General features: G+C 48.1%; 7 protein-coding genes across 7 annotated transcripts; 5 read left to right on the top strand and 2 right to left on the bottom strand.

Moving 5' to 3' along the window:
• Positions 1–825: 825 nt before the first annotated feature.
• On the top strand, positions 826–1,478 carry EDB91DRAFT_1080697 (uncharacterized protein; the record flags this gene model as incomplete). Its single annotated transcript, XM_041315271.1, has 5 exons — positions 826–957; positions 1,066–1,128; positions 1,179–1,246; positions 1,302–1,362; positions 1,413–1,478. 5 exons carry the CDS (start codon positions 826–828, stop codon positions 1,476–1,478), a joined length of 390 nt encoding a protein of 129 aa, XP_041178943.1.
• A 221-nt stretch (positions 1,479–1,699) lies between these two features.
• EDB91DRAFT_192696 (uncharacterized protein) lies at positions 1,700–2,269 on the bottom strand. Its single transcript, XM_041326384.1, has one exon. The coding sequence runs from the start codon at positions 2,132–2,134 to the stop codon at positions 1,811–1,813; it is 324 nt and encodes a 107-aa protein (XP_041178942.1). The 5' UTR covers positions 2,135–2,269; the 3' UTR covers positions 1,700–1,810.
• A 3,932-nt stretch (positions 2,270–6,201) lies between these two features.
• On the top strand, positions 6,202–7,030 carry EDB91DRAFT_192506 (uncharacterized protein). Its single transcript, XM_041326383.1, has 6 exons — positions 6,202–6,368; positions 6,422–6,540; positions 6,591–6,679; positions 6,745–6,762; positions 6,817–6,874; positions 6,926–7,030. Exons 1-6 carry the CDS (start codon positions 6,336–6,338, stop codon positions 6,936–6,938), a joined length of 330 nt encoding a protein of 109 aa, XP_041178941.1. The 5' UTR covers positions 6,202–6,335; the 3' UTR covers positions 6,939–7,030.
• Positions 7,031–10,372: 3,342 nt separating this feature from the next.
• EDB91DRAFT_1272638 (uncharacterized protein) lies at positions 10,373–12,002 on the top strand (the record flags this gene model as incomplete). The annotated part of the gene is made up of 9 exons (XM_041324603.1): positions 10,373–10,531; positions 10,588–10,692; positions 10,743–10,816; positions 10,868–10,919; positions 10,970–11,230; positions 11,287–11,397; positions 11,448–11,515; positions 11,571–11,628; positions 11,679–12,002. 9 exons carry the CDS (start codon positions 10,373–10,375, stop codon positions 11,733–11,735), a joined length of 945 nt encoding a protein of 314 aa, XP_041178940.1. The 3' UTR covers positions 11,736–12,002.
• Positions 12,003–15,159: 3,157 nt separating this feature from the next.
• Positions 15,160–16,610, top strand: EDB91DRAFT_1080691 (6-phosphogluconate dehydrogenase C-terminal domain-like protein; the record flags this gene model as incomplete). Its single annotated transcript, XM_041315270.1, has 6 exons — positions 15,160–15,711; positions 15,767–15,812; positions 15,871–16,174; positions 16,263–16,321; positions 16,445–16,496; positions 16,568–16,610. The coding sequence occupies 6 exons, from the start codon at positions 15,160–15,162 to the stop codon at positions 16,608–16,610; spliced, it is 1,056 nt and encodes a 351-aa protein (XP_041178939.1).
• Positions 16,611–17,153: 543 nt separating this feature from the next.
• Positions 17,154–19,567, bottom strand: EDB91DRAFT_191861 (uncharacterized protein). The gene is made up of 10 exons (XM_041326382.1): positions 18,917–19,567; positions 18,717–18,865; positions 18,461–18,662; positions 18,354–18,414; positions 18,158–18,306; positions 17,951–18,095; positions 17,629–17,893; positions 17,513–17,576; positions 17,413–17,467; positions 17,154–17,361 (listed from the first exon to the last, which is right to left on the bottom strand). The coding sequence occupies exons 1-10, from the start codon at positions 19,415–19,417 to the stop codon at positions 17,309–17,311; spliced, it is 1,644 nt and encodes a 547-aa protein (XP_041178938.1). The 5' UTR covers positions 19,418–19,567; the 3' UTR covers positions 17,154–17,308.
• Positions 19,568–19,953: 386 nt separating this feature from the next.
• Positions 19,954–22,397, top strand: EDB91DRAFT_1328331 (Alpha/Beta hydrolase protein; the record flags this gene model as incomplete). The annotated part of the gene is given in 7 exon segments (XM_041325277.1): positions 19,954–20,047; positions 20,105–20,389; positions 20,499–21,425; positions 21,476–21,679; positions 21,733–21,930; positions 21,984–22,248; positions 22,268–22,397. The coding sequence occupies 7 exon segments, from the start codon at positions 19,954–19,956 to the stop codon at positions 22,395–22,397; spliced, it is 2,103 nt and encodes a 700-aa protein (XP_041178937.1).
• Positions 22,398–22,835: the final 438 nt, after the last annotated feature.

The raw sequence follows: 22,835 nt of genomic DNA, 5'->3' as shown, positions 1-22,835 counted from the left end.
AGATACTTCCTGTTGTCATACCCCAACTCATTCATGCAATATCATTCGTTTCCCGCCACTAAGCTACGAAAGGATGGATCACTAATCAGGACGACTATGTCTTCGCCGCACTGTGCTGGGGCTTCCTTTTGAAGGGGGCGTGTGTAATATGATCTAATTGACCACAAAAGTATGGTCTTTAGCTTCCGGTCGCCCCTCCTTGCCTCGACAGAATTCTCGGGTGATTTTTTCATGAAAGGGGCCGGAATTATAGCACGCGGACTTTCGGTAAGTCTTTCGCTTCCTGTCGCCCTTCCTCGCTTTGACGGAAATCAAACGTCGTAACTTAATGCGTGCATTGTGTAGTCAAATTTTACCTAAAATCGCCCGTCACTGGTCAGCAAGACCCTGCCCCGCACCTCGTGGGGCTTCCTTTTGAAGGGTGCATGTGTAATATGATACGATGACTCCAGAGATAGGGTCCTTCTCTTCCGATTTTTCTTCCTGATCGGTGACAGCTGGTATGTTCAGGTGACCTCTTCATTTTCGCTTCTAGTCGCTCTTTCTCGCTTTGATGGAATGTTCAGGTAAACACCATACAATGGCGAACAACATTCCCGGCCGGTTCATCGGGAATGACGAGAGCTGTAGTCACAAATGTCTTCCTCGAGTTCATTCAATTGGATACGTACGTGCACCAATTGCTAGGATGGTTTAGTATTGATTGATCACCTACTCGGAGGAGTGACTGGGTTGCTGGGTCTGAATCACGGGTATAAAGGCAGGGCATCAAGATCACTGGCCTCATCATTCTATCGCACTGACTTTTCCATCTCATCGTCGACCATGTATTTTCCTGAACCCGACAGAATCTATTACCTCCAAAGTTCCAACATACCGGATTGTTATGCTACCATCATCCCAAGCGATACAGCACTTCGTAGAGTACCTCTCAATCCCGACAAGTTCTACCAGAAGGTAAACTCAAAGATTGTCAAACTTTCCTGCCACCCTGAGCGCTCACGTCAAGAGTAGTGGCTCCTGAAGTACGTTGACAATGACGGCGACTCCGCCGACAACTCTCAGGTATTCTGCACTTTCACTGAGGTCACGGGTGCGCGCTCATTGGGTGTAAACTCCGTCGATCAAGTAAGTGACCAACTGTACGATTTAAATGGATGCTTAGATATCATATGTAGTTCGAACCTGTCTACACCTTCGACAACGCGCAGACCTGGATCCTCAAGAAGTCTCTCGAGGGTTACACGTGAGCAACGATCGTTCTTGTGTTGATTCTTCGTACTCAAACTCAAGGGTCGTAGTATCGGTCAGCGCTCTGGGGACAGTGAATTTGTTTGGACCGCCAGAAAGGAAAGCGAGCCGGTGCGTGCATTTCCCTTGTTCGTAAAGTGTCTCTGATTAGTCCAGTGCAGATTGTGATTGCCAGGGGCATTGTGAATACCGAGAGCTGGAGGTTTGTACCGGCACCTGAACAATGAGCAATGGAACACGGAAGCTGCGTCGCGTATTCGCTTGTTTCTGAGATCAGGTAGTAGTTAGTGTACGATTGGTCTACGCAAATGCAAGCGTGACAGGCGGTGCCGAATTCTTTCAATTCATTTGTTTTCCATTGAGAAAAGCTAGGTACAAGATTCTACTAGTAAGCAAGATCGGACGTAACTTGAATCGAGCAACCGATGGGGGTAATTTATTTCGTCGTCCTAAGTAATCTGACTCCAGCTTGGCTGGCCTGGGGTAAGAAGCACATTGGAACATTCTTCATACGTAAATAGCAAAGAATAGAAGGGTAGTAACATCACGATGACGTAGTTTATCGACGTGGAAGAAGGTATTCTACTAGTAGTGTGTCATCGCGTCGAGTTTGATGAACACGTGAATGCCTGCAGGTATGCGGAAGGAGGAGACATGAAGATTTTGTCTGAAAAAATAACAACTTGTAGATAGAGCGTGAAGGACACGAATCAAATATCCAGGTAGAATGAATTGACCCGCCTTCAAGCTTCGAGTCCGATAGATTGGCGTTCCAAGCTACAGGGCACGACAGTGCGAGTAAGCAAACGAACAAGGGAGATGGGCTGGATATGGGCTGAATGGTAGACAGAATGACTAGTGGGACAAGTCGGAGAGTATGCATACGAGAAGTGTGGATGAAGTTTAGGCGAGAGGGAGAGGAGAAATGGGAGAGGATGCATGATATGCTGCATGTGTAATTGATGGCTTGTCCACACGATGGATGCTGGTCCTGATTCCACTAAGCGCTAAGACCAAAATATGAGACTAATGGCAGCGGGAGAGCCTGTGCTAAGGGGCGAGCGATGTCATGGTCAGTCATCAGCGGGGGTGGTATCATGGATCAGGCTGCTGGAGCGAACATGGGAGTTTCATGCCAGTGGCGCCTTGCGACTCTTAGGATACTAGTTGTATCACTTATACCAGCAATATAGCAGACTGCAAGGTAATAATAGAATCCGGTGTATTTCGTAGTGCATATACCGAGTCCACAGTCGCGAAAAGCGAATCCGGTCTGTACGAGTTCGACTGAGCTGCCAGTGATACTACGGGAGAGAATGACCGAGAGCGTCGTGGAAACAAAAGCGACGATTCGCGCCAGTATGACAGCTCAAAAGTAAGATGAGAGCCTGCATACTTATGCAGCAGCTAACACGATGAGTGATGAAGAAGGCATGACTTGAAGCAACAGTCAGAATGCGCAGAGTGACTCACATGGTACCTATGCATCCTGTTGGCTTCAACGAGCTTGTGTCTGTCCTTGAGGCCTGAGGTGCAGGAATTGTACTTCCACGCTGTCGTCCGACGCATTTTTCACTTGCATACGCGGCTGGCAGCGAGACGCGCGCGACTTGGACTTTGCAGTGTAGTGGTGACTGGGGTCGAGGATCGGCTTACTATAGTAAACGTTATCGAGCATCAAAGACGTGGCTTGCAAGGACTTGCACAACCTACAGCGTTGGACTGAATTAATCGCGTGCACATTCGCATCACCCGTTGATCCGCTAAGGCAGACTATCATCCGGGTCTCAGCCACAACAGAGACACACTCGTTTATTTTTATTTTTATTGGAAGTTTCATTGTATTTGTAAATTGCAATAAGCGCTTGCAGTTTTGTTCACTTTTAATTTCGTCCTCGGTAGGCGCCACCCAAGCCACACACTCGGCCTTCAACTCGATGCACCAACCCCTTCTACGGCCACAAATGGGCGCTTTCGCTTTCCCGTTTAATACCATCCTTCGTCCTCCCACTCTCTTCAGGCCGTTCTGCCTTGCTTTATCAGAATATTCAGGTAAACGTTGTACCCATGTATGTCATTCGACGACAAACAACAATTCTGGCTAGCCTGAGTTTATCAGATACATGGCGAGAGTTGCAGTCACATCTGTCCGCCTCGCGTTCATCCCATTGGACACGCAAGTGGACCAATCAGAGGGAGTGAATGAATTGCTGGGTCTGAATCATGGATATAATCATTAATGGCATTCAAGACCACCGGTCTCATCAACTTGTCATCAACCATGTCTTATCCTAAAGCCGGCATCTATTACATCCAAAATCTCAGCACATCGGATTGTTTCGCTGGCACTAGTAATATCTCCCAGGAAGGAGAAAGTGTACTTCTTGGATAAGCTGAAGGATTTTAGGACCCTCCTGTCACCCTCAGGAACGCTCACGTCAAGAATAGTGGAGCCCAGTCTATGTTGAGCAATCCGAGGACCAGGCACGCTGTGTTCTCGAGCAGGCTGGTGTTACATTAACATCAGGTATAAAATCCGTCCAACTAGTGCTGCCGTGGTCCAGTCCCGAACCACAGTTCGAACCTGACCAATGGTCAGGTTCGTCCTTGGTTCGGTCCATGGTTCTGAATTTTGCGCGGACCGAACCGGAACGAGGTTCGTGGTCCGCTGTCTCCCGAATGGTTCAGACATAGGTTCGGACGTTCCTGAACCATTCCAAACCCCAAACCGAAGGTTCCTTGCGACATTGGCGAGGCACACACTTATGGTCATTTTGACTTCTGGATCCTCGAGATTTGCACCGACTTTGAATTCTGTCTGGTTCCCCATGGTCACTTTGACTTCTGGGATCCTTGAGATTTGTATTGACTTTGAATTCTGTCCGGAGGCTCACATCCCGCACCTCCTGCTGTCCAATAAAGCTCAAGGTATGAAATTTGAATTAACTGTCAAATCAAGCGCAATAAACTCAATAAACTAATAAGGATGCCAAGGATATCGTCTTTTACAACAATCCCGACAATAGTGTGTGGCGATCAGTTAATGCTTATCGCAACTATCCTAACCCCTGACACAGGACTCTGCACAGCTCATGGCACCAGAAGAGGGAACCGACAAGCTTCCAAGCGTGACCTCTGCCCATGCTGATGTATTTTTGACAGACCCGTCCCCCTCTCACGGTGATCGAAATGTGAGTGAGCGGTCTTGCGGAATGCCTCGTACTTCTCAAATCACCCAGATCAAGGTCAGACAGCCTGTGGCGCTGAATCAGATGTGCGTGATACAAGTTTCTTTAGCCTGTTCATAATGCAGAATATGCTATGACCAAGATTTCGCAACCCATGCGACCAGCAAGCCTGACTCGGAAGCGGTAGATGCAGCTCGCCTAGAAGCTCAAGAGGCTGTCTCTGAGTTAAAACCTGTTTTTGGGCCCGTGCAAGCTGTAGTGTCAGGCATCAATAACGCAGCGATTTTGTCATTAACGTTGCAGCACAGATCCATCCATACGCCAAGGCAGCATGGGGTGTTTTGTTGGTTGTTTCTAAGGTATCCAGCTACAGTGTACCCAATATTTCCGACCGCATGCCTGACCAACATATATTTCTGACAGACAATCATCTGTCAGACAACTCGTGACGACTCTATCAGCCAGCTCCTTTCAAAAATGGATGAAGTCTACATATTTCTCACAGAGAACGATCTGGTGGTATCATATCAATGAAAAGTGTTGTTGTGCGAATATGTCAGCAGACCCTCGAGTGTTCCTATTTTCTCCATGATTACTCCAAGAGCAAGAATTTCTGTGAGCCGACAAACTACATTTGGTTGTCGGTGAGCTCACGCTAGCTGTTTTTGCAGGGTCCAGACTCGGCAGAAACGTCGTATCGGAAGCCGATGACACAGTGACAAGATACAACGCCATGTTTGATGACCTCATGAAACAGTTTCGGGATAGGGCAGCACGAGATACGGTGGTGGTCATGCACCAGATGTTGGAAGGTGTCCAGCAGTTGAGTAAGTGCTTGATGCAGTCGAATCTTCATTTTTTGACATCCGTGCTCCAGGTGAGAGCGTGGACCTGAGCGAGATGAAGGGTGCAAAAGGAGCAGGATTGGACACTAGAAAGAAGTGTTTACCAGGGACGCGAGAGGACATCCTGGATGAGATCATGGCTTGGATCAACGACACTGCGGATGATGCTCATACTGTGTCTATGTTTTTTTTTTTGCTAGCTGTAAAAAAAATTGGGTTCGGTTCGCATTCGAACCGAAAAAAAAACCGAACCTGACCATTTTGAACCGTTCGCAAAGGTCCAGTTCGAGGTTCGGCGAGTCTAGTAGAACCGGACCTAGGTTCGGTTCTCGGTTCTTGCTCAACCCTCTATGAACCGGACCAAACCGGAGCGCGGCAGCACTACGTCCAACCTGTAAGTTGTCTACTGTAAGATTGAAATCGGTGCTTAGATGCTGTCTGTAGGGTCAAACTGTCTACGGTTTGGACATCACGCAGATCTGGATCCTCACGGGGACTGTAATGGGTTATACGTGAGCGACGATCATGCATGTTTTTGACTCTTCAGGCTCAAGCTAAGATGCACAGTATTGGCCAGAACTTTCACGACCCAGATTACTGTCTTGGTACCTCGGGAACGAGAATCAGTCGGTGCGTGCACATCCCTTATTCGTAAAGTGTCTCTACTTAACCTGGTGCAGGTCGTGATCAACATCGACGAGCACAGAGCTGGCAACTCGTGTCAGTATGAGAATCTGCATGTGATACAGAAGTCGCATCGTGTTACATGTATTCGCTTATGACACGTTCAAGGTTAAACGTTAATTATTCAAGGATCTCGTGACACGCCAGCAAATCAGAATACTGTGGTTAGATGTGCGAAGCGCCTAAAACTTAAAGAGTCTCTGTCATCTACTGCGGCGTGACCTGCTGACTTGTTGCTGGCTACTAAAGTTACAGAACACGCCAATTGCCGGAGGATGGATATGGTTCTCAGTATGTATGTAGAGTCTCCTCTACTACTACACTTCTCTCCTTATCCAGTTCCTCTCACACCTCGTCAGCGTCCAGAATGAATCAGAAGGACATCAAAGAGTTTGTTGAAGTAACTGGCGCTGCCTGCCTCAAGTTCACACTTACATTAATGTCATACCTCAGAATAACCTCAAAGACAACGGCTTCGTCATCTTCATCCGGACTTCACCGCCTTGCTACTACTCCCAGCAAGCTCTGGACTTCTTGCAACAACACCCGGAGCTCCATGGTAAATCAGTCGAGTAAGTGATTCGCTTGATCGGACCCTCAATAGCTTGACAAGTGCGCACAGCCTTAGCGAAACCGGGGAGCAGCAGGCCATAATCGGCTACCTTGGCAGCCTCCCTGGTTCTGCGGCCACATTCCCTCGGGTTTTTGCTAGTGAGTTACAAACCATCTAGCCTGTCCCGCTTCTAGGTGGTGCTGACGACATGATCTCGCGAAAGACAAGGAATTAATTGGTGGTATGCGCATATTTTTAGGAGTTGTATTGCATGAAGGCTGATTTATCCCACTAGGCTATTCGGATTTGGAGGGCTTGGGTGCATCTGGTGTAAAGGCCATTCTCCAGAAGGCGTGAGTACGGACAGCCTATGTTAGCAACGACAATGCTTAATGAGACTGCAGTTCAAGATTGTGACCACGTGATGTCGTACAAGCAGTTTACTTCTGAGATTGGGCAAGTAGATCAAGTTGTACGATTGATCTACACAAATACTGGCGTGTCAAGCGGTACCGAACATTATCGAGTTCACTTGAAGAAAGACATGGTCAGTGACTAGGTACGACATGCAGGACGAATCTAGATCAACAAAATCGATGAATGGAGTGCACGGAATTATCCAAACATCTCAAGTTCCAAAATCTGAGAAGAACATCTTATCAGCAACAGAGCTTCATGTACTTACCACTGAGTACTACTGTTATCACCGGATGTTACCTGCCAATCTATTTCCGCGACACACCCAAAGTCCGAACATGGATGGTCTCCCCCTAGCCAGACCAATCGAAGCAAGATAGTCGTTCCTTCGCATTAGAACACGGACCCACGTGCCTGAGTATTACGGACCGGGATATCAAACTAATCTCTACGAAAAATGTTGACCCATTACTTATTCGTTCACATCCTGGCTGATCCAGCCTCGCTCGCCCGTTAGCATCACCCGACTATCCGCTGGCAGGCTATCAGATATATCATACCGTACCCATGAGTTCGTTAAGCGCCTGTAATATGGTCTGTTCTAAACTTCGTCATCGGTAGGCGCCACCCAAGCCACACATTTGCTCACTATGTATACGAAGCTGTCATTCTCCTCCACGTTCGCCGCTCCTGTTCTCCTCCAGTGCTTGAAAGTGCACTTCCCCACCGCTTGGGGATCTTTGGGACATCAATCATTTGTCTTTTCATGCTCGTTTCCAAGATATGGATGACTTCACTTGATCACTGGTATATTGAATCCAACCTTTCAGCCTTTGTCTTCCGAGCTGATTTTGCTTCATCTCATTTCCGTCCTGCACAGACTCTTAGTGTTACGCCTGCACTCTACGACTGCCATCGCCTGCTTGAAGACCCGTACGCACGGGCGTCTGGGCAGTGGGTCCTACTCCGCTGTCTCACAACTCTATGCCCGTTCTTCGCAAATTGACATGCGTGAGGTGCGGCATCGTCGGTTCCGCGACACTTCGGTTACGATCTATCGAGAGTCGAGACTGCGTGTACTATGTTTTCGTGCGGTGAGGCTTTCTATCAGCAGAAGCCGAAAGCAGGGACTAGCATCATTTTGCACCAAATATTGCGTCATCCTGGTTTCGGCAAGCATGTACAACGCCTTTCAACACAAGGGAATGGTGGAAACCATGAACGGGTGGGAAAGATAGATCCACGATATACGTCGGTAGATGGGTAAATGAGAAGCACATCGCTCACTGAAGAGCTCATTTAGGTGACGCATGTGATGTTCTACAAGCCGAGGATCAGTTCTCAAATCACGTATGCAAGTCCCTGGATGCATTACAGGATCACGACACCACCCCACGCTACAGATTTCTTGGTTGATAGGAGTCACATGGTTGATTTCCAGCGTCTCGTCGCGCTGAGTTTGAAGGACACGACAATGCTTGCGGGTTGGAAGGAGGGATCATTGACTTCCAAGCTACCGGGCATGATGACGCAATTAAGAAAACGACGAGGGTGAACTGAGTGGTGGACAGAATGAGTAGGACAAGGGTATGCGGTGCATGTTGTCGATGACTTTTCGACACGATAGACACTGGTCCTGATTGCACTAAGCGCTGAGACCAAAAGACGAGATTAACGGCAGCGGGAGAGCCTCACACAAGTCGTTTAGCGCGCTGTAAGGTAATGGATAGAATCCAGTATATTTCGTAGTGCGTACAATGGGTCCACAGTTGCGAAAAAGCCGATCCAGTCGATATGAGTTCGACTGAGCTGATACCTTGGAAGAGAATGATCGAACGCGTGGTGGAAACAAAAGGAACGGTTCGCGCGGGTGTGACAGCTCGAAGGTAAGCCTAACGACTCATGCAGCAGATAATGCAACAAGCGACAAAGAAAGCGTGAGCGTGTAATGCGACTCGGAGTAAACGTGTAAAGAGAACATACCTAGGCACCACTGTTTGCTGCAACGAGCCGGCGTCCGTCCCCGAGGTGCAGGAGGTGTACTTCCACGCTATCATTCGGTGCATTTGTTGGTTCACCCCACTTGCATGGCTGGCAGCGAGACGCACAGAGCCATAAGCTCCAGTGGTAGTTGGTTGTGGCTTGGACTTTGAAAAAGTCAGAGATTGGGTACAGGCTTCGATGGTGTAAATGAAGCACTATGGGAGTCATTCGGGGGAGCGGCTGGAACGAGTATTGGAAGGACGTTCGTACACGTGTTTTAGTAACGTCGAGGGACATGTGCACATGCTTAGGAAGTGTTGCTAGGACTGGACAGCGGGAGTGGCTCAGAGCTCAGGAACATCGACTAGTGAGTGATCAAGCATTTTTTTGATGCGATGTGAATGGACTGAAGGACTGTGGCAGCCTCTGAAGTTCGTTGTCTACTTTCGTAGTAGTCACGGTTACTGTCGGGCTTCGAAGAAAACAAGTTGCTCCTGCTCCCCAGTCGATTGAACTCAATCGAATGTCTTCAAGAAGCATAAATGCCAGGAGCATAAGTAATATCAATATGAAAGCAGGCCTGTATATCACGAGGAACTTCAGATTCCCAGACAAGCGGCTTGGTCATACATAGCACATGATTCATGCCTGTCATTTCAACGTCCCGACTTGGGTCCTCAGCTGGGCTAGATATTAATCTCCAAGGGCTTGAAGAGCCCACAATTGCAACCAGCAGGAAACGCAGCCACTCGAAGAGAAGAGTCATTCACTGTCGTCCCAGTTCGCTCTCGAGCCAAGTTGAAGTAAGTATGTCTCTCAATGTTCATATTCATCCTATCGTTTACTTAAAATCTATGTTGTCCTTACTTATAGTCTCATGTTCAACTCACAGACTGAGGTTACTACGCAACAAATGGGTAGAGCCTCAGTCAAGAAGATCATGTTTGCCTTGCACCTTGAGGCTGGAACTTCCTTCAATGAAGAGTGCGTGGTGTAATAGATACAATGACTACAGAGGTATTGCCCTTCTCTTCTGTCCTCTCTTCCTGAACTCCTAGCATGCACGCTTTCTGTACTTAAGTAAGTCTTTGGCTGTTCCTCGGTCGCTCTTCCTCGCTTTGACGGATATATGTTCAGGTGACTTCATGAAAAATGCCCGAACTGTTGCATGCATATTTCGGTAAGTCTTTCGCTTCCAGTCGCTCTTCCTCGCTTGACTGAATGTTCAAGCAAACATGCACCCATGTGTCAACGGCGGACGATATTCCCGGCCGGTTCATTTAATCAATTATGGGAATGACGAGAGTCGCACGAGATCATGCCAATGTACACGCAAGTGCACCAATCGGAGGGAGAAATTGAATTACTGGGTCTGAATCACGGGTATAAAGGTAGGGCGGTCAAGATCACTGACCTCATCGTCCTATAACACTAACTCAGGTATTTTTTCAATGTCTGGATCATCATGGGCCGATCGCCAGTGTGATCTTAAAGAAGGCATCTATTATATCCGAAATTCCAGCTTGGATTGTTATGCTGGCATTCTCCGCAATGGTAGTGACAACGCACTTCGTGGAGTGTCCAATGATCCCAAGAAGTACTACATGAAGGTAAGCCGAACAACTGTAGGACCCCCTGTTACCCTGAGCGCTCATGCCAAGAGTAGTGGCGCGTGGTTGATTCTGTAGATTGGGGCACCCGTAAGGTCTACTCGATCACCGAGGCCGATAGTGGATTCAACTTGGGTCTGGATGACTCGGACCTCAGACAAGTAAGTGGTGTACTGTAAGATTGGAATTACTGCTTAGAAACCGTCCGTAGAACAAACCTGAGGCTGTCCAGCGCAGCCGATACAGCGGCATCTGGTACTTCTCGAAGACTGACACAGGTTACATGTGAGCGACGATTATCCTTTTGTTCACCGTGCTCAAGCTCAAGGATCGCAGGATTTTTGACGGTCGTGACAAGGTGTGGAACCTCGACAAGAGAGGCGAACCGGTGTGTGCATTTCCCTTATTCGTAGAGTGTCTCTGCTTAATCCGGCGCAGATCATACTCTCCGACAAGGATATCTTCGGCGAGGGTGCCTTCAACAGAAATGCCATCCGCAGACGTGCCCTCGAAAAATATCCGAAACCCCAGAGCTGGCAATTCGTGCCAGCCAATGAAATCCCATCCATCATCGATTATCCCACAACCGGCGTATATTACATCCAAAATCTCAGCAAATTGGATTGTTACGCTGGCGTTCGCAAGGATGACTGCGCACTTCGTGGAGTAGCCAATGATCCCGAGCAGTACAGCGTGAAGGTAAGCTGATGGACTTTAAGACCTCCTGCCACTCTGAGCGCCCGCGCCACGAGTAGTGGCGCGTAATTTATCTGCATCCCAGTGAGGACGATCCAGACTGGCACGCCCACCGTATCATCGATGTCAATGAAGTATGCGGTTTGGGCATGGGTGGTGGCGTCGGACAAGTAAGTGGTGTACTGTAAGATTGAAATTTCTGTTTAGACATTGTCTGTAGAACCCAACTGTCCTCCCCGAGCACCACCTTGGGTTGTGGTTCATCAGGAAGACTGGCACGGGTCACATGTGAGCGACGATCATCTTTGTTTTTACTCTTCGTGCTCAAGCTCAAGGGTTGCAGTATTTCTCCGTTCCATGACGACAAATACACTTTATACCTTGGCAACAAAGACGAGCTAGTGCGTGCATTTCCGTTGTCTATAAAGTGTCTCTGCTTAATCCAGCGCAGATCGTGGTCTCCGACGAAGCAGATCCCCAGAGCTGGCGATTCGTGCAGGCTGAATAACACCGTGTTGCTGAAAGCAACCGCATTGGGAGAAGGTTGGGAGAGGGCAAGTATTACCACCCTGAAACAATAAGAATGCAGTCCGTCGTTTCGAGTGCGTAATAAGTTGTTTGCAGGTGCTGAAGATGAGATTGGGCATGTTGTGTATCGTTGATGCGGACTAGAGTGGTGGTGGATGGTTGTACTTTGATAGGTATAAAAGAAAGATGACTGCCACATCCTACTCCAGGTTATTTACTAAAAATCTATGTTGTCCTTAAGGTCTCATGCGAGGGTTAATCTGAAGAGCCCTGCCAGTGTGAGAGGAACATTGTTGGCATGTTCCCGAACCTCAGCTTTTACCCAGTGAAGTCGCCGAGGCCCCCCACGCTCTCAATTGTTCAGGCTGTAATACACCCACAAGGTTCAGCTAAATTGGAGCTAAAATGGTTAGAGACTCGTGTCACTAGTCAGGTATTTACCCCGCACCTCGAGGCTGGGGCTTCCTTTTGAAGGGTGCATGTGTGACCTACAGATGTAGGGTCCTTCTCTTCGGATCTCTCTTCCCGAACAGTGACAGTTGGACTCCAGTTGATGCCGACTTCTGAATGAAAGGGGTTGGCATGCACACTTTTGGTATGCAAGTCTGTAGCTTCCAGTTGCTCTTCCTCGCTTTGACGGAATGTCCAGGGAGTAAACGTCGTGGATGCATAGTCGAGTTTTACCTCACATCGCCCCTCACTGATCAGCAAGACCATGCCCTGCACCTCGCTAAGCCTTCCTTTTGAAGGGTCCATGTGTAATATTACTACAGATATGGTCTTTATCTTCTGATCTCTTGTCCCGAACAGTGACAATTGGTATGTTCAAAGTGGCTTCTTTATGGAATGGGCTGGAATTGTCACATTCATATTTCGGTAAGTCTTTTGTTTCCGGTTGCCGTTCCTCGTTTTAACAGAATATTCCAGTAAACTTGTACCCCTGTATGCCCTTCGGCGAACGATAATCCCGGCCGGTTCCAATCAGTTACGGGAATGACAAGAGTCGCAGTTGTAATTGTCTGCCTCGAGTTCATGTCATTGGATGCGTGAGGGGACCAATGAGAGACAGTGATTGAATTGCTGGGTCTGAATCACGAGTATAAAGGTAGGGCAGTCAAGATCACTGACCTCATCGACCTATCACACCAACTCACAAATGCATTATCCTGATATAAGGTTCAATTATCGTATCTACAGGGCCACCCCAGACCCAGAGCATTATCGCGTTACCAGTGCCTGGGCCATTGGCGAGGAACACAAGGTTATAGCACTGGAACCCGATGTCTTCGACGAAGGCTCCTACGATAAAGTAAGCAGAAGGATTTTATGCTCCTGCCACATTGAGCGCTCACGCCAAGTGTAGTGGTCGTTCACATATATTAACAATGATGACGACGACACTCGGAGATTATGCACCATCACCACATCCGACAACGAAAAGACCTTGGTTGCATCTGCGAGTGTTGTTGGTGTAAGTTGTTTCCTGTAAGACTGAAATTGCTGCTTAGACACCAACTGTAGGACCCAGATGTCAGGGCCGAAGACGACGAGAGTTACCAGCCGCGAATCTGGATCCTCAGAAGGACTCCAGCGGGGACATACACGTGAGTGACGATAATCTTTGTTTTGACATTTGTGCTCAAGCTCCAGGGTCGCAGTATCAGCATGCTGCCCTGGAATTCAGATGGCCCTGAGTACAGTTGGTACCGCGAGGACGACAACAGGGTGTGTGTATCCCCTTGTTCATAAAGTGTCTCTGCTGAATCCAGTACAGATCGCCCTCAGGGTGAATGAGGAAGGCGTGGCGGCCCAGACTTGGGAAATCACACAAGCATAATAAGCGCTGGGATACAGAGGTCGTACCACGTATTCACTTAGTTTCTGAGATCACGTAGTTTTTGTACGATTAGTCTATGCAAAGTTGCCTCCCATTGAGAGAACACATGGTCACTTGTCACGAAATGCAGATCACTAAGTGCTAGGTTGAACATAACTTAAATCGGAGTAAAACGTCTTCAGCAATCTCAGCTCCACTGGGGTACGGAGCACGTAATTGAAACATTCTTCATGGGTGACTGCATGCCGAGTTTATCCTGAAATAACGAAGAAGGATGATCGAGGCGGAGGAAGAGATGTAATAAATGAACGAAGCGGTACAGAATGATAATCAAAAATGCGCGAATAAAGAAGAAATCAGCTCCCTGTCCCATGGCCTTCAGCACGAATGACTGACATATAGACGGAGCTCTCTGACGAGAAAAGCATTACCACACCGGAGATGATGAAGTCGACTAATTTCATTCTGCATAGCACTGCCAGTACATACCTGGGCGAATGGGTGGCTTGACGTCCGCTGTACATCTGAATCCTCAGGAAGACTGAAGAAGGTTACACGTGAGTGATGAGCGTCCTTGTTTTGACATTCGTACTCATGCTCCATGGTCGCAGTCTCGGCAAGACGTCCAAGGATTCACCCGAGTATACTTTGTACCGCGCCGAAGACGAACGCGATAGGGTGCGTGTATCTCCCTTGTTCATAAAATGACTCCGCTTAATCCAGCGCAGCTCAAGCTCCAGAAGAACGACGAGGGCACGGAAGCCCAGACTTGGGAATTTGTGCGAGCAGAATAAACAGAGGTCATGTCATGTATTCACTTACTATTGGTTTCTGAGATCATGGAGTTGTTGTACGATTGGTCTGTGCAAATACTGGCGTATCACTGCAAATTGTTCGGTCGCTTCCCGTTGATGAAGACGTGGCCAGTCAACGCCTACGACATGTAGGATTCTAAATCAGTACGGTCGAACATGTTAAACTTGAATCGAGCAAACAGGAGTAAAATGTCTTAAGCAATCCTCAGCTCGGCTGGACATTCTTCATACCTATAGCATGCCGATAACGTAGTTTATCCTGAAAGAATGAAGTGGAAAAAGCAATGTACTTTAAATGAACGAAGCGATCAAAAATCAGGTCCAGAATCATAATTGGCTCGAAGAAAGAAATCAGCTCACCTGTTCCACATCTTTCTTCTCGTAGAGAGCCACTTGACTAGAATGCACCATCTCATCGGTGAAAGTGCGTAAAGATCGGAAGTGTGAGAAGGCGAGGGCTTGATGGAAAAAAATCGAGTAATAGGCTAAAGACCGAGGGGCCAGCGCAATCCGTATTACAGTTATATCTGCGACACACTTGTGTCAACCTACATATTTCTGTAGTTCACATTGAGAGAACGACTCCGTATCTAAATCGAGACCGCTGCCGGAAAACAAAAATAAACATAGTACGGACCTCCGCACCAGAGCAGGGTGGATCGTGGAAAGACGAAAGACATACGACCCATAAATAAGCTCGCGAGCTCTACTCGTAAAACGGATCAGCGTAGGCCCTCAACCCTCCACCCACCATGTCATCCATCGCCGTCATTTCTGCAGGAGCCATGGGCTCCGCAGTAGCCAAACGTCTCGTCACCGCAGGATGCACCGTCTACACAAACCTCGACGGGCGCTCAGAAGCCGCTCATCAACGAGCACGAGACGCAGGAATGGTAGATGTATCTTTGGAAACATTGGTATCGAAATCAAGATGGATCCTGAGCATAGTACCCCCACGCGAAGCGTTTGCTTTCGCAGAGAAGATACGAGGAGTCGTTGATCGGCGTGGAGAGTCACCGTCCAATACCCATCCCCGCGTATTCGTCGACTGCAACGCTGTTAATCCGGAGTCTGTGAAACGTATTGGAGGGCTGTTCAAAGGGACGTCTATGAAATTCATCGATGCAGGTATAGTGGGAGGACCACCACGACCTGGGTTCGACCCCACTTTTTATGCTTGTTCAGAAGGGGAAGAGATGCTGGAAGAGTTCGCCGCGTTATCGCAATACGGACTCCGGGTGTCCTTGTTGAAAGGTGACGGTGCTGGAGTTGGTGATGCAAGTGCTTTGAAACTTTGCGAGTCGGTGAGTGATTCGTTTCGGTAAAATCAGACGGGGCTTACGATCCTTGTCATGATAGATGATGAAAAAAGGCTCTATAGGCCTCTTCATGACGATGATGTTAAGTGAGTCCCTCTTTTGAATCAATTTGCACCTTCATAATATCTGCCGTGCCATGAACAGCTGCCCATCGCTCGTCACCTGCGACTGCCAACGCCCTAATGAAAGAACTCAGCATGTCACAACCCGCATTGATGGGCAGGCTGATCCAGACTGTGCCAGAAGGAATTCCAAAGGCTTACCGATTCGGATACGAGATGGAGGGGCTGGGAGAGTTTGTCGGAGGTGGGGAAGCAGATATATTCAAAGGTTTTGCCAGGGTATTCGAAAGAGTTGCGGGATCGCTGGCAGGAGACAAAGCGGACATCGAGACTCTAATGAGAGGCGTAGAGAAAGCTGTGGAACTGCAAGAGACGTCGAATTCAAAGTAAACGTCGATTTCCTCGTAGTAGCACAGCGCGCTGAGCACTAGAATGGCTCTCGATATCAATATCAATCAATATGACTTTGCAGAGACCAGAGACCAAATGCGCCTCTTTAGTGGCAGGCTTCACTGGCTACCTGTTACTAGTTAGTAAGTACTAGGTTAGACAGATTTGTGGTCAGCACACTCCTTTGGCGCGGTCGCCATGAATGTTTCAGGCAGGAAGACATACGCACCGAGTACTATCACATAGTACGCAAAATGCGTGTCAAGGCTATCAGGGACGCGAGATCAATGGCAGATCACAGAAGAACGATGTATTGAGGTCAGTCATATTATTGAATAACTTCCCATAGGCAAAAATAATGCGACATAGATTATAATTTCACATTTTAGGAAGGTGTGCCGCGATGCCGGTCGTTATTTCGTCACCGTTTGAAATTCAACAAGGATCCACGATCATCCACCCTCGCATTGCCTTTTCTACGACTTGCACTTGCCGCCAAACCACCCATAGATGTAACTCTATGCCAGATTCGGGCAGCTGTACGCCGGCACTCAACTTCATTCCGTTTGTCTGTGCAAAAGGTATACCCTGTTTGTATTTTTCCACTCTCCCCAAAGGTGCTGGAGAGGTTCACAATGCTATACATAATACTTAGATCACATGTCGTCACTAATGTCATTTGTTCATCATTTATCGCAGTTGCATTGCGGTTTCGACACTCCAGCTCTGGTGGCCAGGAAATGCTGGGCAGATAATTGACTATACTCCATTGACCTATGGTTTCGTATTTTGCATAGATTAATACTTTTTTTTTGCTCATTTTGCAATTCGTTTTTGAACTCCGGTAAATGTTAATCCGCCTTATTTAGCCGACGGGAAGTCATATCTACCAAAGCATGCAAATTTCAAAACACCACCTGTGACATCGTCCACCAAAAACCAGAGCAGTGAATAAACGGGGATAATGTGTCACTAATGAGAACGTAGGTTACTCTGAGGGAAAGAGAGAGAAAACGAGCGAAAGAATTCCGAAGCAGGAGCAAGTAAAAGAATAAAATATACCCAACAAAAACACTAGCAGTCGAAGTCCAGATTCATATGTAGTAAGATCATAGTATCGAATAAAGAAATCAGTTATCTTGTTCCATCGTTTCTTTCTCGTATTTCTTCTTCAACGAGCTCACTGGAGATCTGTCAGTACAGGTTTGGACGAGAGGAATACAGCATTGCGTACCTTCTCGTGATAGTTGACCCGAGTTCAGCCATCCAGTTGGGAAAGCTGCCACGATCTGCGCGAATGAGCAATCTTCTGAGGTTTGTCAAGGAGAACATACCTTCTGATAGAGAATCTTTCTTGAACCCTGTTCACTAACGAGCGCATTGCTGCCGTCTAGATCACTGAAACTACAGTCAAACACAAGGGTGAAACTAGATAACCATGACGCCTTACTTCTTCTCGTTCTCAAGCCGACAGCATTCATTACTGAGCATCACGAGTTGCCAGACAATAGACTTCATCTGCTCTGTCAGACGATACTTTTGTGCCGGGGGATGCGCATCCCTAGTACCATCCGCCTTGCCTGTTCCTGGCGCATTGTCACCATCGGCACCGCTACCGGCACCGTCGTCATGGTGCTGTGCATCTGCGGCACTAGGCGTTGTTGATGCGGCGCCCGCTTCCGCAGATTCGTTCTTGGCTTTCTCTTTGCGACGCTCTGCGGGAAGGAACATGTCAATGAACAGGGATAAAAGCGTGGACGGACGGGACGCACCCCAAGCAACGACGCTCTTTTCCCATTCCTCTTGAGCTTTCGAGAAGCCCTCTTTCGTGAGTACGGCGAGTTGCTGGAGCAGCTCGTCTTGTCTGTCAGTCAAAATCTTGAAGTGGTCGGTAAAGATAGTGCGTTTGATGAGCTTCTGTGAAATAGCGCATTGACGCGTGAGTGTGAAAAGCGGGCTTTATAATATTGCGAACGTACGGTCATAGTGAAGCGATTGTAGGGGAACAGCACAGGCATAAGATTGAAAAAGTCCTCGTCGTACTCGCCAAGGTTTACAGCCTTTAGGGCGACGTCGGCGAGTATGGGCTTTACTGAGGGTGGGAACTTGCCCTTGACATCCCAAGATTCTGTGACGACATAAGACAAGCAAGCGTTGGTAGTGAAATATACGTACCCTTAGATATGGCAACCTTCAGGTCTTCAATGGCCAACTGAAGCTCAGCATGGAAGTCGCGCTGTTGCAAGTGAGTGCACGGGCATTGGGTAAGTCGACACACGTACGATATCCACAACCTTCCTCTTCTTACCATTCTCCTCGACCACTGTATAGTTCTTGCGTTTCTTGCTGGCCTTGTCTTCACCAAGCAAGCTAATGGGATGCTCCTTGGTGCCGTCCTCCTTGGTAGTAGGACCTTTACTTGGACCTGCTGTAGCAGCTCCTTCAGCAGGAACTTTCTTGGATTTGGGCTTCTTGGGCGTCCTGCTGCACAAATGAGATGAGCAACGAAGGCACATCATATCACATTACAACGCGTACCTGTCTTTCATGAGGGCAACTTCACCACTCGACACGTAAAAACCTTGTTGCTTTGTTTGGGCAAAATGTGTGCGATTGTCGATGTTCAACTCGGAGTCGTCGATAAAAGGGTCATTAACGTCGTAATATTCGGATGTGGTATGTTTTTTCTAAGAGCCCCTTAGTGTTGATCGAATACCCCTTGTAGTGGTGCGAATTACCTTCTTCTTTTTTGGTTTGTCGTGAGCATCGTGGTCGTCTTCGCCTTCGCTTTCGGATGTGTCAGCTTTCGGGGGCGGTGGAGTGGGCTGACGTTGACCGGTTGTCTTTGCCATGCTAGCAATATCGACCTCATAATTATCTGGACCTCCAAGTTTTATTTGAAGTCGAACAGTTTGAAGAGGGGGTGGCGGAGGAGGCGGCGGAGTTGGAGAAGGTGAACGAGGACGAGGCGCTTTTGACTTTGGTTTGATGGCAGTTGCGCCTATGGTAGATACAGGCTTGGAGCCGGTAGCCGATAATGACGACTTTAATTTCTTTGACGGTGGAGGTTTGATATCGCTATCGTCAATGTTGTTGTGTACGTCGCGGTCTGTTAGGTAGTCGAGAGAATTGTCACGACTGTTGTTGTTGATAATGTCATTTGGAACAGAAATTGAAGTGTTCCGACTTGAAATTTGAGGATGAGGATCATTATCATGCATTTCAATGTCTTCAGACATGATTTTTTTCAGTGTTGAGGACGTTGGAAGGTGGGTACGAGGAGACGACGATGTTGCGGTGGAAGTTGCCTAAAAAGGAACGTCTCAGGTGTCGTTCTTCCCCTTTTCTCAGCATCTTCAGCCTCCATTTTTTTCCAAGTGCGAAGCAAAGGGAACTGCAGTTGGCCTGGCAAGACAATCCGGATTGCTGACTAACAATTTCCCATCACCTAAAATCTTTCATTCCGGCATCTCCCGGTGGCGCAAAACGACATGTTCTCCTCCTCCCCTCCTTCCAAATTCTACGTGCAGTGTCTTGTAGAAAAATCTACGGGTGTGTCTCGTTCTTAGTAGTAATTGATGGCTACATGTCTTCTTACCTTCTATTCAATCGCGGTCCCAGTTTAAGCTTGTTATCAGCCAATCGAAACAGCTCGAGGTTCCTTAGAGTTCACGTGCCATATTCAGCGTCAACATCTCTCCTCCTCCCACGTAGATCATACCCGAACATTAAGACGACATTCGCGACACGTCAGAATCATACAAGTACTAGCGATATGGCTTTACTCCAGCACACCGGTTCATCAACCTATTACACGGAATTAGTAGAGCTTCCGGTTCCTGTATCTGCCGATTTCGTTGGTGGTGATGGTGCGTCCATCAACACAATCAGTAGTCGTTGAGAGTAATATATAGACACCTGCCCAGTTGTACGAGTCACTTATTCTGTTCGCGATCACGAACGTAACATCAAGCGATCTCTTACCAAGACGTTCCCCGTCATTACTTCTGATGATCAGATAACCTCTGCCATCACCCATGATTCATCTGAAGTCAAGGCGTTCACAACGTCTCCCTCCAAGTCTCGTCAGGCAATCCTACGAGAGGTCGGTAATGGCACACATACAAAACGATTCGTCGAGATCTGGGCAGGCACCCAGATGGAGGCATCCTTAGATGTCACCAAGTACCATGATGTCTTTCATACAGATGGTAAGTTGAATGAATAAAGGCCCCCAAATACCTGCTCATCAGATGCCAGATGTTTTGTCGTCGCTTTCTTTCTCACCATCAGAGACATCCCTGCTATACACTGCCGAAGCAAATGTCAACGGCGACGACGACGCTTCAGACGATCCTTACCCAAAATTCAGATATACCCCGAACTTTGGAGAACCATCTCGCACCAAGAAAAGACCCACTATCTTTCTATTCCGCTGGACACGGTCCACAGCGTTCACCAGGGCCGCTAAACAAGACATGCTACTTTTGACCCTTTCAATGGCGCAGCCTACCCAAGTACCTGTCTTATTCGGACAAGCTACTTTCGCAACAGAAGATGTCATCTTCGCCACTGGACACGACCATACCAAAGACGGTCGACTACTTGGGGTTAAAGGGTGCTTCAACCGTCCAATGGGCATATGGGAACTCAGACTTCCCGAGTCCGCAAGCTTGCATGGAACCCCCTTCGGCACTACAATCTCGTGCAACTCTTTGAGGCTGACACCACCAGAACGCTCTTGCCGTTCGCCTCGTGTGTTTTTTGCTGACAATCAGACACCCTATAAACTCTTTTGGTTCTCAAACCCCGTTGGTGGTGCTCATGCATCTTGCGTTTCTCTGGAATCTCGCGATCTCATCACTGGTACCCACAAGGTTCTCGTGGACACCGTCATGGAGCCTGCCCCCGAAAACAACTTTCCAGGACTTTATACCGAGTATAATATACCTTCCAGCCCCTTTCTACGTCGCGGAGACAATGTATTCATCGTGCTACAGTCCTTATGGCGCTCGCGCACAACGGTGCTCTTCATTGATAAAGAAACGGGAGAAATCACAGACGAGACAAAAATGCGCGACAGCGAACCCATGTACAGTTGGAACGTACTTGCTACAGATGGCAAGACGCGCTTCATCTGTTCGAGGAGCACGCCTACTACCCCATCTGAGGTATTACTGGGATACTTTGATCCGCATGGCAACCTTAATTGGAAAGTCCTAGATAAACCAACGATCTCTGTAGAAAGTACGTTCGAGTCAATTCGAATCCCTTCCAAGTCTCATCGTGCCTTTCAGCTGAGAAAGCGCTCAGCGACCTTGCTGCGTCAATTATACCCATCGGTGCACGTCCTCCGACAGAGACTCTCGTCATTCAGTCAACGAAGCTCTCATCAACGCCTGGTCCCAAACCTGTCTGCGTAACCGTTCCACATGGAGGACCTCATGCAACGTCGACGACAGGATTCTCTCCAGCCACCGTCGCACTAGCCCTAGAAGGATGTAAGCCCCTCTTCCAAGCTATTTTATTACTGATACTACCAGCACGGTCACAGATACCATCTCTCTACCCAACTATACCGGCTCCATGGGATTCGGCGAGAAATACATAACAAAACTTCTCGGGCATTGCGGGTCGATGGACGTAGAAGACGTGGTAGAAAGCGTCAACGAGCTCGTCCGACTTGGCATTTCAGAGCACGGGCGACAAGTCGTCCAAGGTGGAAGTCACGGCGGTTTCCTCGCTGCGCACCGTAAGACCCTTTCACCAACAATGACGCCTTTCTCACACACTTCACACTTGCAGTCATAGGACAATACCCAAAGCTATTCAATGCAGCAGTCATGCGCAACCCTGTCATTTCCGTAGGTGAACTCACAGGGTCCGACATCCCCGACTGGATCTACGCCGAATTCGGACTCGAATTCACCCCCCAGTCGATCATGACGCCCGCCACGTTCAAAACGCTATTCGAAGCATCGCCAATCGCGCATGTCGATCACGTGCGTGCACCGGTTTTGTTACTACTCGGGGAAGACGATATGCGTGTGGTTCCAACGCAGGGAATGCGGTTGTATCATGCGCTAAAGGGGAGAGATAGGGCGAGTGGAGATGTTGACATTCCCGAAGGAGACGCATCCGCTTGAGGGGGTTGAGGCTGGGAGGGTTTCTTGGGAGGCTGGGAGGGATTGGTTTAAGGCGTTTGCGGAGGAATGTTGACCGCGTAACGGAATGCCTGAATTAGGTTAGCCTACATACCTCAAGACTGAAATTACAAGCTGTGTAATATTTCGCTGAATAAATTTTATCCCGAACAGTCACGACTGAGGTGAGTATATCCTACCAACACTTGTAGAACTTTACTGACAAGTATTAGTGTTTCGCATTGTTACTAGTCAGTACTTAAATTTCAGTTGTTCCGCTCATGACTGAGTGTTCGCGTTGTTAGGTACCCAGCGCATCCATGGATCCGAATGAACTCGTTCGTCTCATGGAGCTTTGTTAACAGAGATGATCCTCATGCCTTAGATGAAGTAATATCTCTTCACTACGCTGCGTTAAGACACTACAGCACGGAACATCCTCAGCGAGGGCAATTGCTGTGTAACCTGGGTTCCGCGCTGTTGACTCGTTTCAAGCATCGAGGCAATGGCCAAG

Source organism: Suillus paluster (genome assembly GCF_016628075.1).
Source record: "Suillus paluster strain FC165 chromosome Unknown EDB91scaffold_16, whole genome shotgun sequence".
Classification (NCBI taxonomy): Eukaryota; Fungi; Basidiomycota; class Agaricomycetes; order Boletales; family Suillaceae; genus Suillus; species Suillus paluster.
This window is presented reverse-complemented; position numbering and strand designations above follow the sequence as displayed.

Coding starts and splice junctions, on each gene's coding strand:
- EDB91DRAFT_192506 (XM_041326383.1), top strand. CDS start 6,336: ATGAATCAGAAGGACATCAAAGAGTTTGTTGAA. Junction 6,369..6,421: donor ACATCAAAGAGTTTGTTGAA/GTAACTGGCGCT, acceptor GTCATACCTCAG/AATAACCTCAAAGACAACGG. Junction 6,541..6,590: donor CTCCATGGTAAATCAGTCGA/GTAAGTGATTCG, acceptor AAGTGCGCACAG/CCTTAGCGAAACCGGGGAGC.
- EDB91DRAFT_191861 (XM_041326382.1), bottom strand. CDS start 19,417: ATGTCTGAAGACATTGAAATGCATGATAATGATCCTCATCCTCAAATT. Junction 18,866..18,916: donor ACAAACCAAAAAAGAAGAAG/GTAATTCGCACC, acceptor AGGGGCTCTTAG/AAAAAACATACCACATCCGA. Junction 17,894..17,950: donor AAAGAGCGTCGTTGCTTGGG/GTGCGTCCCGTC, acceptor TCCTTCCCGCAG/AGCGTCGCAAAGAGAAAGCC.
- EDB91DRAFT_192696 (XM_041326384.1), bottom strand. CDS start 2,134: ATGCATACTCTCCGACTTGTCCCACTAGTCATTCTGTCTACCATTCAG.